This window comes from Staurois parvus, unplaced genomic scaffold, assembly GCF_062004578.1.
Source record: "Staurois parvus isolate SC_StPar_1 unplaced genomic scaffold, SC_StPar_1.0 ptg000152l, whole genome shotgun sequence".
In the NCBI taxonomy this organism is placed as follows: Eukaryota; Metazoa; Chordata; class Amphibia; order Anura; family Ranidae; genus Staurois; species Staurois parvus.
This window is the reverse complement of record NW_028317948.1, coordinates 4707-20193: the sequence shown is the minus strand read 5'-3', so window position 1 is coordinate 20193 and position 15487 is coordinate 4707. Positions and strand designations below refer to the sequence as shown.

The following is a 15487-nucleotide window of genomic DNA, read 5'->3' as shown; positions in this document are numbered from 1 at the left end:
ATTCACATAGGCGACTAGTGCTGCTGTGAATATCAATGGTAGGTATCTCCTGATTCCTGCAGCTGTTTCAGCCATCTGTAAGTGGTTAGCAGAGGCCGCAGAGCCATGTACACTTCAGTGACAGGGCAGCGGCAACCACAGCTATCTGTGGCTGTCCACCCAGCAAGTGATTACCTGTGATGATCACTGCTGAGCAAACTGTGTGCTTCCAGCAGCGATCATAGGAGGTAAACACTGGCTGGGGAGACTGCCATGGATAGCTGTGGCTGCCACTGACCTGTCATTGAAGTGTACAGGGCTCGGGGGTCACGGCTTTCCACTCACAAATGTCTGAAACAGCTGCAGAAATCAGCAGATTCCTGCTGCAGTCATTTGCACCTGCTCTAGTCGCCCATGCATATGTAGCCTTTTCCCAAAAGAAACAAACCTGTTGCTGTAATTGCTTCAAAAGTGTGAGCTGGAGTTTGGCTTCAGTTCTATCTAACACTCCCCTCCGTCCAGACTGACAATGCTGCCATCCCAAGGTGCCCCTGTGCTTCTTCATCCAGAGTGGGGGCACTGTAATACAGGTGTTACTGGCTAGATTACCAGGTGAAAACAGAATGGGGGGAAAAGCCTAAAAATAAAAAAAGAATGTGGCCACAACATCTAATGATTGGTAAGCTGCAATATATTACATTCTTGGTTTGGGGTTTAATACCGCTTTAAACATGCCAGTTTCTAATTCTCATGCTGGGTTTTCACTCCATTACAGGATGCTGCAGTAGAAAAGCCTGTCCCCAGCCAGCATGCTGCATAGAAGAATCCTTGCTCTCTATGTGGAAGCAGTGGTCTCTCTGCAGAGGTTGATCTTGTCCCCTATGGAGACATAGTTAGACACTAGAGCACTCCACTCAGCAGGAAGTATAAACTTTGCTGATTGCAGAGCTCCAATCTGTCTAACAGAAACAGATCAAAGCCGATAGTTGTTGCAGTTTTCAACTTTGACCATATTTTGTGTTGTTAAAAAACCAAACTTTTTTTTTTTTTCTCTTGTAGCTGCATGATTTTTAAGGTGTATGGAATACAACAATGACTACAAAACAGCTTGCAAAGTAAGTTCTGAACAATTTTACTACTGCATTTTACTGATGTTAGAATGCTTTAAAATGAGAACCAAAGTGTTTGTGATTTTGCTCTGGGAGCCTAGAAATATTTTCTACAATTCTCCATTTTGGAAATAAATGCAAAAAAAAAAACGGTGTGCAATGTGCAGAGTGGAACAGTGTGTTAACTACAGTAATTGGATTTCAGTTTACTAAAGTCAGCCCAGTTGATGGAGAATTCTGAAATGATTTTCACTGTAATTCAAATTTGCCATAAATCAAAACTCTAGGCTAAAAATGCAAGCTTGAGATCTGTTCTATGTTCCACTATGTGTTTTCCTGCTTTACTATAGCTGCAGGTATCACCTGTTCACAGTTCAAAAACTCACTCCCAAGAGATCATGGTAACTGTATTCATTTATTTTAAAAAGGTGTCCAAATAAAAGAAAAATGTCGGCAGAAGTTCACCTTCTCTAGCCACCACTTCTCTCTCAGCCTGTGACTGAAAAAAAGGGGGCAGCAGCACATTAATGACCTCACTTTTGTTTTTGCCTCTCTTGTAACCTTTAAGGCTGACAGCACTATGCATATACTAGAATTGTTTAGCCAAAAACACTGACCTTCCTCTCCCAGCCTGCTGTACAGGGTATTTTAGGAAGCTTACATATACAGTTCTCAACAGAAATGAGTACACCCCAAGCCTGGAGCAGTGTCATCACCCATAGGCTTCTATTCCATCTGTTGTCAGCACTTTCTCCTCTGCCTTGCAGCTGCATTGGCTAATAGAGAGCCGGATCTGGAGCGGCCTGAAACTCTGTAAGTATATACATCTCTAGGTAGCATAGGTGTTAGGAGGAGGGAGGGGACAGTTTTAAGGCTAGTTGGGTATAAGCTGGAATTCCACTTTAACCACTTGCCCTCCCAGAGGATTAACCCCCCCCCCCCCTCCTGACCAGCCTATTTTTTTTGCAATACGGTGCTGCATTACTTTAACTGACAATTGCGCGGTCATGCAACACTGTACATAAATTAAATGTATGTCCTTTTTTTTTTTTTCCCCCACAAAACGAGCTTTCTTTCGGTGGTATTTGAACACCTGTGCATTTTTTTATTTTTGAACTACAAAAAAAAAAACCATTTCGAAAACAAAATAATTTTTTTGACTTTTTGCTATAAAACACCCAGTAAAAAAAAAATCAAATTTAGGCAAAAATGCATTCTGCTACATGTCTTTGCTAAAATAAAAATAAAAAAATCCCAATGCATGTTAATAAACTGGTTTACGTGAAAGTTATAGCGTCTGCATCTGGAATCTAAAAAGAAAAATGTTTATATACTAGTAATGGTGGCGATCAGTAACTTATAGTAGGACTGCGGCGGGCATTCTGACGCTGGGTGGAAAATAACTGCCAATGACACTAATACAATGATCAGTGCTAATAAAAAGCACTGACACTGTACTAATGGCACTGTGCAGGAAGGGGTTAACATCTGGGGTGATCAAAGGGTTAACTGTGTGCTGTTTTACTGTATGTGCTGTGTGTGTTTTACTAGGGAAACATGCTTCTGTGTATTTCTCTGCTGTGCAGAGAAATAAGCAGCATGTTCTTGCTGGCAGGAGAGGTATCTGTGTTTTAAATACAGGTCTCTCCTGTCACTGTTTCTCGGCAATCGACGGGAAATCTCCCACCAGGACCTGGAGATCGACATCTGTAGCTGTCAATGGAGGCGCAGGTAGGGCGGCACGCTTGCCCCCTACCCAGAAATGCAAATCACGTGTGTATGTATGTGTCTACGTATATGTGTGTGTGTGTGTGTGTGTGTGTGTATATATATATTTACATGATTTTGCACAGCACTGCCGCCTTGTAGCAGTATTTTTGCAATAGGGCAGTGGGGAAGCGGTTAAAGGTTAAGTTCACATTCTGTGTTTAGGGTGGAACATGTAATGTGCTCCTGCAGTGGCTTGGCGATCCAAACCCTCTGTGTGACAGCAGTAAGGGGAGAAGCTCCCCATGCAAGCTACCTCTTTTTGAAAAGAGCGTGGCCGTGTGGGGCTCCGCCCACACGGCGGCATCATTCATTCAGAGTTATGTGAATAAACTACAAGTACCGACATCCTTTGCGGCTGTCGGCGTGTGTGATTTTTGCAGTTCCAGGTAGGGGATGCGCCCCACTCGCGCCACCATTCGCGGCCTCCGCTGTCAATCACTGGGTGCCAACGGGGAATCACCGGCGGGGACTCTGTGATTAACAGCCAAAGCCGCGAATGGTGGCACAGGTAGGGCGCTCACGCCCCCTACCTGGAACTGCAAAATATGAGTATTACTGATGGGGGAGAGACCCGTATGTAAACGATACAGACCTCTTGCCTGTTAGCTCCTGCACACTGCTTTGTATGGCTCTGCTTAGCGTAAGTGTAAAGCGCACCCAGTGACACCGCACAGTTAACCCTTTGGATGCCTCATATATTAACCCCTTCCTGCCCAGTGCCATTAGTACAGTGTCAGTGCTTTTTATTCGCACTGATCACTGTTGGTGTCACTAGAGATGTCGGTGACACCAAGTCAGTTCCCCCCTATTGTCAGAATGCCCGCCACAATCCCACTAAAAGTCACTGCTCGCCGCCATTACTAGTTTTAAAAAAATAAATAATTCATGTGTGTGTGTACCGCCATTTGTAATTTATGACCTTCACGTAAACCAATTCATTTACACGTATTGGGATTTTTTTTTTTTTTAGCAAAGACATGTAGCAGAATACATTTTCACCTAAATTTATGACGAAATTAGTTTTTTGGTTTTTTTTTTAATAGCAAAAAGTAAAAAATGTAGTTTGGTTTTTTTTTTTGGGGGGGGGGGGGTTAAATTGTTTGGTCTTTTTTTGTTTATAGTGCAAAAAAATTAAAAGCGCACGGGCAATCAAATACCACCGAAGGAAAGCTCTATGTGGGGGAAAAAAGGACTTAAATTTAATTTGGGTGCAGCTTTGTATGACCTCGCAATTGTCAAAGTAACGCAGCACCATATCGCAAAAAATTGACTGGTCAGGAAGGGGGGTAAATCCTCTGGAGGGCAAGTGGTTAAAATGCTACATGTATGCATCGCAACACAACGCAGGTCAACGCAGAGTTGTAGTGTGAACAGGGTAGATAAAAAAAAAAAATTGTTTTTTGTGTATGTGTTGACCTGCATTTTACAGGTGTGCTAACATGCAGATCAATTCAAGTCAACGCATATTAGAACGTGCATAAAATGGATAGAAGTGTACTTCCATGTCACCTATATTTTACTGCAAGCGTGAAATCAGCCTTGAATTAAAAAAAAAAAAAAGTTAAAATGTGAATGGTCAGGCCAGAACTGACTTTCTGGATGGTAAAACATGGAGTTGTAACATGCACAGAGTGGCCAGCCCTTCATGTATCACTATGGATGGTTATTCCCTACCTGCAGGACCAAGGCTATGGCATAGCCAAACACTTTTTTTACACAGTCAGTCTGTAGGCTGTCCATATTGCAATCCCCATCGATCGCCTCTTTCCCACTGCAATTTTCCTGTGTATTTCCAGGGAAATTGTAAACCAATAACTATGATGTTGGCAAGCTGTTACTAAATGCCACCAAATGTTTTGAGAAAGGCGGGCTGTGACCCACTGAAATGTTGAGATTGATTAAACGATGTTGGAAAACTCATCCTGCTGTATGTCTTGTTAAGTGCACCTACTGCCTGCTGCATATTCTACATACGATTTTTCATGCTTTGCACCCAGGTCAGTAACCCTACAGGTAGGTGCAATGGCCCATCTCTACACTATCGGTTAAAGTATATATGGCATATAATGGAAATTATTAGCCGTACATTGAATAATGTGTAGTCAACTGTATAAATAATGACACAGCATTTGATGCTAACTGGTGATAAAGAACACATTTACAAATGTTAAATGGTGTTTCTACAGGCAGCTGGGTCTGATCAGAAGAAGCTCGAAGTTGTCTCTGAGCTGTAAGAATGGTAGCAGCCCCAAATCTAGTAAGTATATCTTCCTGTAACTCCTTTGTAGAGGAGGGAGCTGGAGATTTTTCACACTCATCTGCTTGTGTTCATGTTTTCCAGAACAATTTTTCCAATACTTGATCATTATTGATTTTGAGTCAACATGCTGGAAGGACATCAAGCACTACGGCCAAGAAATCAGTAAGCAATATGCTAGCATTTACATAACCATCAGCTTTCCATATTATAAGGCTCCATGCGCACTGGGTGTTTTAACCACTTGCCTACCAGGCACTTATACCTCCTTCCTGCACAGGCCAATTTTCAGCTTTCAGTGCTGTTGCACTTGTAATGACAATTGCATGGTCATGCAACATTGTACCTAATATGAATTTTTTATCATTTTTTTTTCAAACAAATAGAGCTTTCTTTTGGTGGTATTTAATCGCTGCTGGGTGTTTTATTTTTTGCGCTATAAACATAAAAAGCGCAAAAAATAAAAAAATTAAGTTTTTCTATTGTTTCTATTATAAAATTTTGCAAACAGGTAATTTTTCTCCTTCACTGATGTGCGTTGATGAGGCGGCATTGATGGGCACAGGTGGGTGGCATTGATGGGCACAGGTGGGTGGTACTGCTCATCAGTGCCGATCTGTTCTCTGACAATCGCCGGTTATCGGCAGTACTTTCCTCACGTTCTGACAGCGTGAGGAAAGTGCAGCCGATAACCGGCAACTGTATTTTCCTGGTGATCTGTGTCATTGGACACCGCTGATCATGTGATAAAAGGCCACTGTGATTGGCCGTTTGTCACATCACGTGATCGTCTGTGTCTGTAGGACACGGAGATCGGCAGGTGCGCACCGCTGGGGGGTGCGTTCTGGGAGCGTGGGGGTTGCGTTCATATGACGCCCTCCCAGGACCGGACAACCGCGTTGTAGCAGCCGTTCGGCTACAGCGCGGTTGGCAGGTGGTTAATAACTCTGGTAACGTTAGCCGTGCAAAAGTCGTGTTAAAAAGGTAATGGTTTTCAGCGTTTTTGCATTAGTGTTTAGCGGCGTTTTGTTGTGTTTGCTTTCTTTAGCTGTTGTTTGGTTTTTTGTTTTTTTTTGTTTTTTTGGTTTTTTTTTTTCTAAAAAAAAAAAAATCCAAAAATGCCGGTTTCGCATTTGGCAACGTAAGAGCGTTTTTACAGCTTAAATAACTCCTCTTGAAACCCACTAGTTCTGGGGGTTTTTTTTCCAGCCAAAAAATGCCCCTGCCAAAATTAACGCTGATTACAGTCTGTGTGCACGGACACATAGGATAACATGCTGAGGAGTTTACTGGCTGTAGAAAAAAAAAAAGTCAAAAGCCAAAAACAGCAGCTGTAAAAATGTTCAGTGTGCATGAGGACTACAAAATCTGACCTGCACACACTGCTTGTGTGGTTTCTAAAGAACCAGATACAGCTACAAGACAGCCAAAATATATTATAACAAAGAAAATACCCTGCATGTTATTGTGGTACATCAGTGTGATTTTTTTTTTTTTTTTTTTTTTTTTTTTTTTCCTGTACTACATACAGCAAACATTCTCTACTAGATTTCCTGAGCAATTTCTGCCTTTCAAATATGTAACCACTGATATCAATGGTTTTGTTTTGGATATCTGTAAGAGGAGCATTCTTCCCCTATTCTGAACAGACTTTCATTGTGCACCCTGTTGGGAGCAGCTCAATCAAAATATTCAGGTCCAATTTGTTCCCTGCAGTCCTGAAGAGGTCATTCTCTATTGAGACAAGCATAGTACAAGCTCTGCATGGAGCTGCACACCCTTTTTTTCCCAAAAGCCTTAGAATGAATGGGGCCATGGAGCACATGCCAAGGGTGAAGAAAACCTCATGGGTAGTAAATCCAAGCAGAGCTCCACAGGTAAAAGTGAAGCATTTGCACAGCTAAGGTACAGTTGTCTAGAGCTTGCTATAGAGGTCCCTTAAGTAATGTGCAATATCTGCCTCTCAGATAGGTAACCACTTATACCAATGATCTTTATATTCTTTCCATTGCATTCCTTCCCCTGACCACTAGGCTAATGTACTGTGAGCTGTAGATAAAGTAATTTTACAGAGGGGTTCCCTGAAAGTTATTTCAAGGGTTCCCTAATTATAAAAAAAAGTTTGCTAAAGGCTGATACACAATTAGATTGATGCACAATTGCACCAATATGCAATACAGCAATCTCAATATTCTTTTAATCAAGTGGTAAGTATTGAGCAACAGAGCCATGTAATCACCAGCATGTCTTCATCTGTTTTGAACAGCACCAAAATGTATATACAGTATAGCCCCGACTTTAATTGCTCTGTTTTACGTTAGAATAGAACAGACTCCCTTTTATTTAATTCCTTGCTTAAGCATTAAAATTGTCATTTATTCTGCAACAGAAATTACACACTGGCCACCAAACTGAAACAGAATGCAGAATAGCAGCGTAATTTTATAGGAATTTTTTTTGCATTTTTCTGTTAGCGCCTTTTTATAATTTAATTACAAATTTTTGTTTATTTTACTTCTACCAAAAGTTCAGTGTATAGAACAAAGTTTGTAAATTATATTCATCTGAATACAACCATCTTATTTTTCAGTTGAGTTTCCTGCAGTTTTATTGAATACTTCCAGTGGAGAAATTGAGTCAGAGTTTCACACCTATGTACAACCACAAGAGCACCCAATTCTTTCAGAATTTTGTACACAGCTGACGGGAATAAAACAGGTGAAAAATGACACTTTGTTTATTGATTACAGGAACTGCACATAAATATTTTTTTTAATTGAACAAAATTACGTTTTCTTCACACAGAATGGCAGGCCTGCACTTACTGATATTGATCTTATTGATTTGCACACATGTAGTCCTTCAGATATAAGATTGGCAGCCATATGACCTGTATGCAGCATTTAAGACATTGGGCAGGCTGTACTCTGCAATGGACATTCTCCTCTATGTGGGATAATACAGTTCATGCGATTTACAGGTAGTTACAGTGTGAATTGTAGCAGCCCTCGCTTGCAGCATAACTAAAAAAAAGTTGATACCTCTTTTATGTGTAAATCTAAAATTGCAAATTAATGTTGCTGCTTTATGTTAAAGTAAATTGAAATGCATTTACCCCTTGGGGAGATTCACTTTAACTATCCTGTTCACCAGTGTCACCTGGAATGAATGTGAGGGTAAATTCCAAATTTTGAGTTGCCACCAGAACAGGAATAGAGGGGAATCTTCCAATGAGGAATATGACCACTGAATATAATGTTTAAAGCAGATCTAAACAAAAATGTAATATATTGCAGCATAATTGTCCTTAAATGTGGTGGCTGCATTAGTTTTCTTTTTTTCAGGCTAAGTACATTTTATGAACTTACTGAAAAATAACTGTCGATTCTGCCATAAATCTGGTTTCCTTTTAGCTTGTGCACAGAAATGAAATATCAATCAATGTTATTAGCCATCCTAGTACCTTCTGTGAGGTACAAAACCTTTCCTCCCTATATAATAGGGTGAGGTGTTTGTAGTTCAGATCAGTGGAGCAGCCTAGGACTTCTGTGATCTAGGACAGGAAGTGTTACTGGCAGCATCACTGGTTTAAAAAAAAATAAATAAAGGGGGAGCCTTAAAAATAGAAAATAATGCATCCACCACATCTAAAGACTGGTAAGCTGCTATATATAACATTTTTGTTGGGTGGGTTTTACACTGTAAAGCTCCTCCCGAGATACATTTTACCCCCTGCTTATACTTCCCTCTAATTCCCAACAACCCAAATCTTATCCTAAGCTGTGGTCACATGCAACTCTCCAGCCCCAAGCCTCTCCTCTTCTTTTTACTTCCCAAATGGGTTCCTCCTATGGGTGTCCACATCACTGCCTGCGACAGTGTCCCCTCAGTAGAGAGAAGAGGACTGACATGACAGTGGGATGGCAGGGGACCTGTGGTCCTAGGCCACTATTGCAGGGTATGATTGGCAAAACAAGTGAGTATTTTTTTGGCTTCCCAAGGTAAGGAGTAAAAAGATTGTCAGGATAGGTTAGAGGTGGTAGTTAAGGTGGGTTGGTAAAAAGATAAAACATTTTATCCCAGAGTGGGGCTTAAATTCACAAGCTTTCTAGTAGAACAGATCATACTGACCATTCAGATAAAAGAATTATTGAAGCGTATCTAAACCCCAAAACAAAATCGTAATAAATACAGTGCATCCACTGTGTATTCACAGCGCTTAACTTTTGCCACATTTTGTTGTGTTACAGCCTTATTCCAAAATGGATTAGATTCATTTTTTTCCTCAACATTCTACAAACAATACCCCATAACGACAACGTGAACGAAGTTCGTTTTTGAAATCTTTGCAAATTTTTCAAAATAAAAAAACCACATGTACATAAGTATTCACAGCCTTTGCTCAATACTTTGTTGAAGCACCTTTAGCACCAAGCTTGGTGATGCTACAAGCTTGGCACACCTATTTTTGGGCAATTTCTCCCATTCTTCTTTGCAGTACCTCTCAAGCTCCATCAGGTTGGATGGGGAGCGTCGGTGCACAGCCATTTTCAGATCTCTCCAGAGATGTTCAATCGGGTTCAAGTCTGGGCTCTGGCTGGACCACTCCAGTACATTCACAGAGTTGGCCGGTAGCCACTCCTTTGTTATGTGGGCTGTGTGCTTAGGGCTGTTGTCCTGTTGAAAGATGAACTGTTGCCCCAGTCTAAGGTCCAGAGCGCTCTGAAACAGGTTTTCATCAAGGATGTCTCTGTACATTGCTGCATTCATCTTTCCTTCGATCCTGACTAGTCTCCCAGTTCCTGCCGCTGAAAAACATCCCGACAGCATGATGCTACCACCACCATCCTTCACTGTAGGGATGGTATTGGCCAGGTGGTGAGTGGTGCCTGGTTTCCTCCAGACATGACGCTTGGCATTCAGGCCAAAGAGTTCAATCTTTGTTTCATCAGACCAGAGAGTTTTGTTTTTCATGGTCTGAGTGTCCCTCAGGTGCCTTTTGGCAAACTCCAAGTGGCCTGCCATTTGCCTTTTACTGAAGAGTGGCTTCCTTCTGGCCACTCTACCATACAGGCCTGATTGGTGGAGTGCTACAGAGATGGTTGTTCTTCTGGAAGGTTCTCCTCTCTCCACAGAGAAACACTGGAGCTCTTTCAGAGTGACCATCGAGTGCTTGGTTACCTCCCTGGCTAAGGCCCTTCACCCTTGATCGCTCATTTTGGCTGGCTGGCCGGTTCTAGGAAGATTCCTGGCGGTTCCAAACTTCTTCCATTTACAGATGGAGGCCACTGTGCTCACTGGGACCTTCAATGCTGCAGGAAAGTTTTCTGTAACCTTCCCCAGATCTGTGCCTTGATGCAATCCTGTCTCGGAGGTCTACAGACAATTCCTTGAACTTCATAGCTCGGTTTGTGCTCTGACATGCACTGTTAACTGTGGGACCTTATATAGACAGGTTTATGCCTTTCCTAATCATGTCCAATCACCTGAATTTCCCCACAGGTGGACTCCAATCAAGTTGTGGAAACATCTCAAGGATAATCAGTGGGATGCACCTGAGCTTAATTTTGAGTATCATGGCAAAGGCAGTGAATACTTATGTACATGTGTTTTTTGTTTTTGTTTTTTTTTTTTTTAATAAATTGCGAAGATTTCAAAACGAACTTCTTTCACGTTGTCGTCATGGGGTATTGTTTGTAGAATGTTGAGGAAAAAAATGAATTTAATCAATTTATTTTGGAATAAGGTTGTAACATAACAAAATGTGGCAAAAGTTAGGCGCTGTGAATACTTTCTGGATGCACTGTATTGCAGTTAACCACTGCTTATATCTCATCACCACATTCGTTTACTTTATTTACACTTTTTTGCCTTATTTTCACTTGGAATCCTGAGAATAACACATTTCCTGTCCTTAGATGGCAACATGTCTGCCTTTTTTGTTCATTAACTCCTTCACACAGGCCGTACGCATATATGCAGCCTCTTGGTGTGTGGGTCTTAACGCCGAGAGGCTGCATATATGCATACCAGTATGTAAACAGAACTGTGCCGACACAGTTACCGGAGGATAGTGGAACCCTTCTAATCTCTACTTGCGATCAGGAGCGTTCCGATCATGCGACCACTGTGACAGCCAATCAAGCCAGTCACATCAGACACCCCGCCCTGCCTCCCACATCTGAAATACCTTATAGGGCCAGCAGGGGTTAACAATACATGGTGGATGTAGTGGGGAGAGTAATAGTTTACAGAAGAAATATAACAATGTTTTTAGCTTTCAGTTCAGCTGACAGATGAGGACAAGGCATTTCTGGCATTATCATCAGATATTTACTTGCTGAAAATGTTCTTCGCTTGAGAAAGCTACCATATCTAAGGACTGGTTAGCTGCAATGTATTAGGTTTTTGTATTGGAATTTGGTGAATCTTTAAATCCCACACAATTGTTGAAACCATTTTGTCTTCCTTTTTCAATCCTGATCATCAGAAGATACTAGTAAGACCTTCATGGGGGTCATTTTTTTTTTCCTTTCCCGAAGCTACTTGTCTGCTTCCTGTATAGTGCCATTTTCTCATCTTGTGATTTTGTGTTTTATATATAGAACAAACATAACTGTTATCTCTTTTAATGCTAATCATTACTTTGGCTTAAAAAGCTGTTTGAATACTTTCCTGTTTTTCAGCAACAAGTAGATGATGGCGTTCCTTTAAAGATTTGTTTATCTCAGTTTTCCAATTGGATTAAAAAACTCCAGAATGAGAGAGGCATAATTTTTCCTAATGTCCTCCCAAACCAGTCCTGCCCTGAACAAAAGATGTGTGCATTTGTCACATGGTCAGGTAGGGAACAGTTCTTGTTGACAAATCTCTTGCAAATGATTTGCATAGCAAATTTACCTACTGTAACTCTAATATATTTTTTATTTTCTAATTTTGGATCAGGTGAGTCTTTATTGCCGTCTGTTGCCCCATAGGGAAGACCATTATCTGTCCTGGTAATAATTGTCTTCAGGACAGAAGGTGAGGGAAAATCCACATTCGTTCAATTGTCAGTAGTATAGGGGATATGAAAAAGGTTAAAAGTCAATTGTCAAAGATATATTTCCCCTCCCTTCTTGTCATATTATTATTACTCCCCAACGCATGCACAGGCAGATATAGCAAGTAAAGGGGAATTATGGCCAAACCAAATTTTTTGGCTATACTTCCATGAGAATGGATCACAGGAGTGTTGTTTTGTTCTGCACTCCTATGACCTGTTTTCAGCCGCTAGTAGGCTAAAGCCCGCTGTCGGTTGACGTCACTCAGCCGGTCCAGGCAGGGAAGGAGCATGACTTTACAACTGGGATCCACCTAGATACCTGGACCGGCAGCTGACTCAGCCTCTTGGCTGTGCCACTGGAAGACTAAGCCAGTATATCCCTTCCCTCCCCAGCCCTGTGCTCCAGTGAGCACTGGAGGGGCAGAGCAGAGAGCCGGTGGCTGACAGTTCCAACTCACTGCTGAGTGGATTGATGCTGCATCACCTAGGTGAGTAAACATATTTTTTTTTTTTTTTTTTGTAAACCACAAAGTTCTTGTGTAGCAGAGGTTGCAGCCACTGAACTCAACACTCTATCCAAAGCTGATAAAGCTTTGGCTGAAGTAATAATTTAAAGGAGAACTTGATTCTTCAAGAAAAAAACAAAGCCAGTTCCTCAGATCTTTGTGCTAAACAGGGACATGGTGTCTGTCACTCACTGAGGTGCAGCCCTCTAAAGATCGAGGAATCTTGATGCTAACAAAAGAAAACAAAGAGGGGGCGCACTCCTTGTGCATTTTCGTGTTAAAAAGGAATTTATTAGAAAACCGCAAATGCATACTCACAAACCAAAGGTGTTAACAGATGCAAAGAACCAAACGCATCAGTACCAGATAGCGGGACCATTTTCGTCTGAGGTGGTCCGGTGTAGCGGGTCCTTTCTCTAAAGACTTGGAAGTGTCTGGTAGGGCCAGGGAGGTGGAAGGTGACCGTCAGAGATCCTCCAGTTTGTTAGGCCCAATGAAAGATGTATTGTCCTTCCCAGATGAAGCTTGTTCCACTCATGTGGCCTCCCTGGGAAAACCTTCCAGTAGAGTGGAAGTTCTAGTTAGATGTGCCTGAGTAAATGGAATATCTGACCGTGTCCTCCCTCCTGTTCTCTAAACCATATGAGTCTCCTGTGGATATTGGAATACTTTATTAAATTTGTTATTTTAAATTGCCTCCCTGAAGTTCGCATTCTTTTGGTATGATTGTGGGTGGTTTCCCCTGTGCCTATGTAAACCTGAGTGGCTAGGGTAAGGAGAGGGATGGGAAGCCTTCTCCAGGGTCGGTTTGGAAGGCCCCATCCTGGGGTATTGCCAGTACCCCTGCTGTCCCTGTTAATAGTGGGTCTGAGGGGTTGGTCCTGGCTGTATGGTGAAGGTGTCCCACCCATAGATGCTAGTGATGTTCTATTGCGTTTCCAATTGTGTTCTCGGCTTGCTAAAAAATCCTCCCTATCCCTTTCGAATTTGTTGGCCTTTTTGCTGATGTGATCGGCCTCGAACTGTGTTTGTTCGTTGATGTTGTTATCCTATTCAGCAAAAGAAGCTAAATGAATGTAGGCTCCTAGATCTTTTTGTATCTGTGAGAGCTGAATACAGACCTTCTTCTCCAAATTCCTCTCCCGTTGTTTAATAACTATTTGCATCCATCCTTTACTGCATTCCCTTGACTGATTTGTACCATTCCTCCTTGAGGTCATCCTCGAAAAAAAAATCACAACTTTTAGTGATCCTCAAACTCCTAGGTGCCCTCTTGATCTCCATATATTTTTGTAATGATATAATGTCCCACCACTGTACCATTTCAGTTTCAAGGAGGTGTTTGAAGCTGTAAAAATTGGAAAACATCTGCTCTTCCTCTAAGACAACTGTGCTCTTAGACTGTCTGTTGACCAATATGAACATTTATTTAGTTTCTCATCAACACTGTTAGAAAAACCTTTGGCAAGGGAGTCCCTTCTGATAAGTCTCTCCTCAGTGGACACCACCATACTGTAGTAGTGCTGTGTAAAACAGATGTATAGAGGAAGGGAGTATGACTCCCGAAACACGTTAGCTTTATCCATTATAAGACCCCCGCTATCTTGGACTGATGTGTTTTGGTTCTTTGTATCTGTTTTTAACACCTTTTTGGTTTGTGAGTATGCATTTGCTGTTTTCTAATAAATTCCTTTTTATCACGGTAATGCACGAGGAGTGTGCGTCCCCTCTTTTTGTTTTCTTTTGTTAGAGCTTGACTCTTATCAAAGCACCACAAACTGAAATGCTATATATTTAATTTTAATATTCAAAACAAACTCAGCCATCCAGCTATGTCTCCATGTTTTATTTTGTTGACAAATGACTTTGGAAAAAAAAAAAACCCTAGCATTTCTAGCAACGGCCATCTTAAGTAAGGGTAGATAATTCATGTAGCATTTACTTCCTGGAAACCATCTACAGATTAAAGAAAAAAAAACTGCCAATGAAGATTCATGGGATTTTGACATAGGCCAGAAACCAGGAGGCAAACAGAAACTAGATAGAAAAGTGTGTTAATTGTTTTAACCTCTCCTTTTTTTTTTACTTCAAACACTAACTGCATAAGGTTTAAAAATAGTTAATGCTGACTGAGAAAGTTTAGTTCTGTTTTTTTAAATACAGATTAATACATATCTCTGTAGATACAAGTATTGACGTGTTTCTGTGATGTATGGTATGTGTCCTATTTTATGAGCTTCCAAATTTTTTCAGACTGGGACCTGGGTGTTTGTTTGCTGTATGAATGCAAAAGGAAACAGTTGAGAAAAACAGAAATTCTGAACTCATGGATTGATCTCAGACTAACTTACAAGGTATGCTGACCCAGCTGTAAGACCTTGTGTTGCTTTCTTTTTGAGTAAACATTGTGATGTGGGAAAATAGTTTGAGTTGTCTCTTATGGATAATTATGATTTATTCTATATTGTTTCAGCTTTTCTATAATCGCAAACCCAAGGGCTTAAATGGAGCTTTACAGGATGTGGGAATCAAATTTTCTGGAAGAGAACATTCAGGTTCGCATGCTTTACATTATGTTTCTGTATTAAAGTAGTTAATCAAATCCTAACTATACCTAAACCTGCTCCCACCCCCATTCTAAGCCTATTCTGACTACCCTGTAAAGGAAAGATGTCTATACTTACCTGTGCTGAGGGCGCTCAGGTCCAGTCACAGATCAGCTCCCAGCACTGGCTTCACTGTAGAGACAGGCAACAACGGATACCATACAGTAAGCCTATGTGTGAGGTCACCGCATAGGCATTGCAGCCATTGTCGGCGA

The 15487-nt window shown here is 41.3% G+C and overlaps 1 protein-coding gene across 1 annotated transcript; it reads left to right on the top strand.

The window, feature by feature from the left end:
• Positions 1–1037: 1037 nt before the first annotated feature.
• Positions 1038–15247, top strand: LOC149463757 (ERI1 exoribonuclease 2-like; the record flags this gene model as incomplete). The annotated part of the gene is made up of 7 exons (XM_089674816.1): positions 1038–1094; positions 5045–5115; positions 5200–5280; positions 7706–7833; positions 11802–11958; positions 14920–15020; positions 15140–15247. Coding segments are annotated over exons 1-7 (669 nt in total), but the record flags the coding sequence as incomplete, so codon positions are not given.
• Positions 15248–15487: the final 240 nt, after the last annotated feature.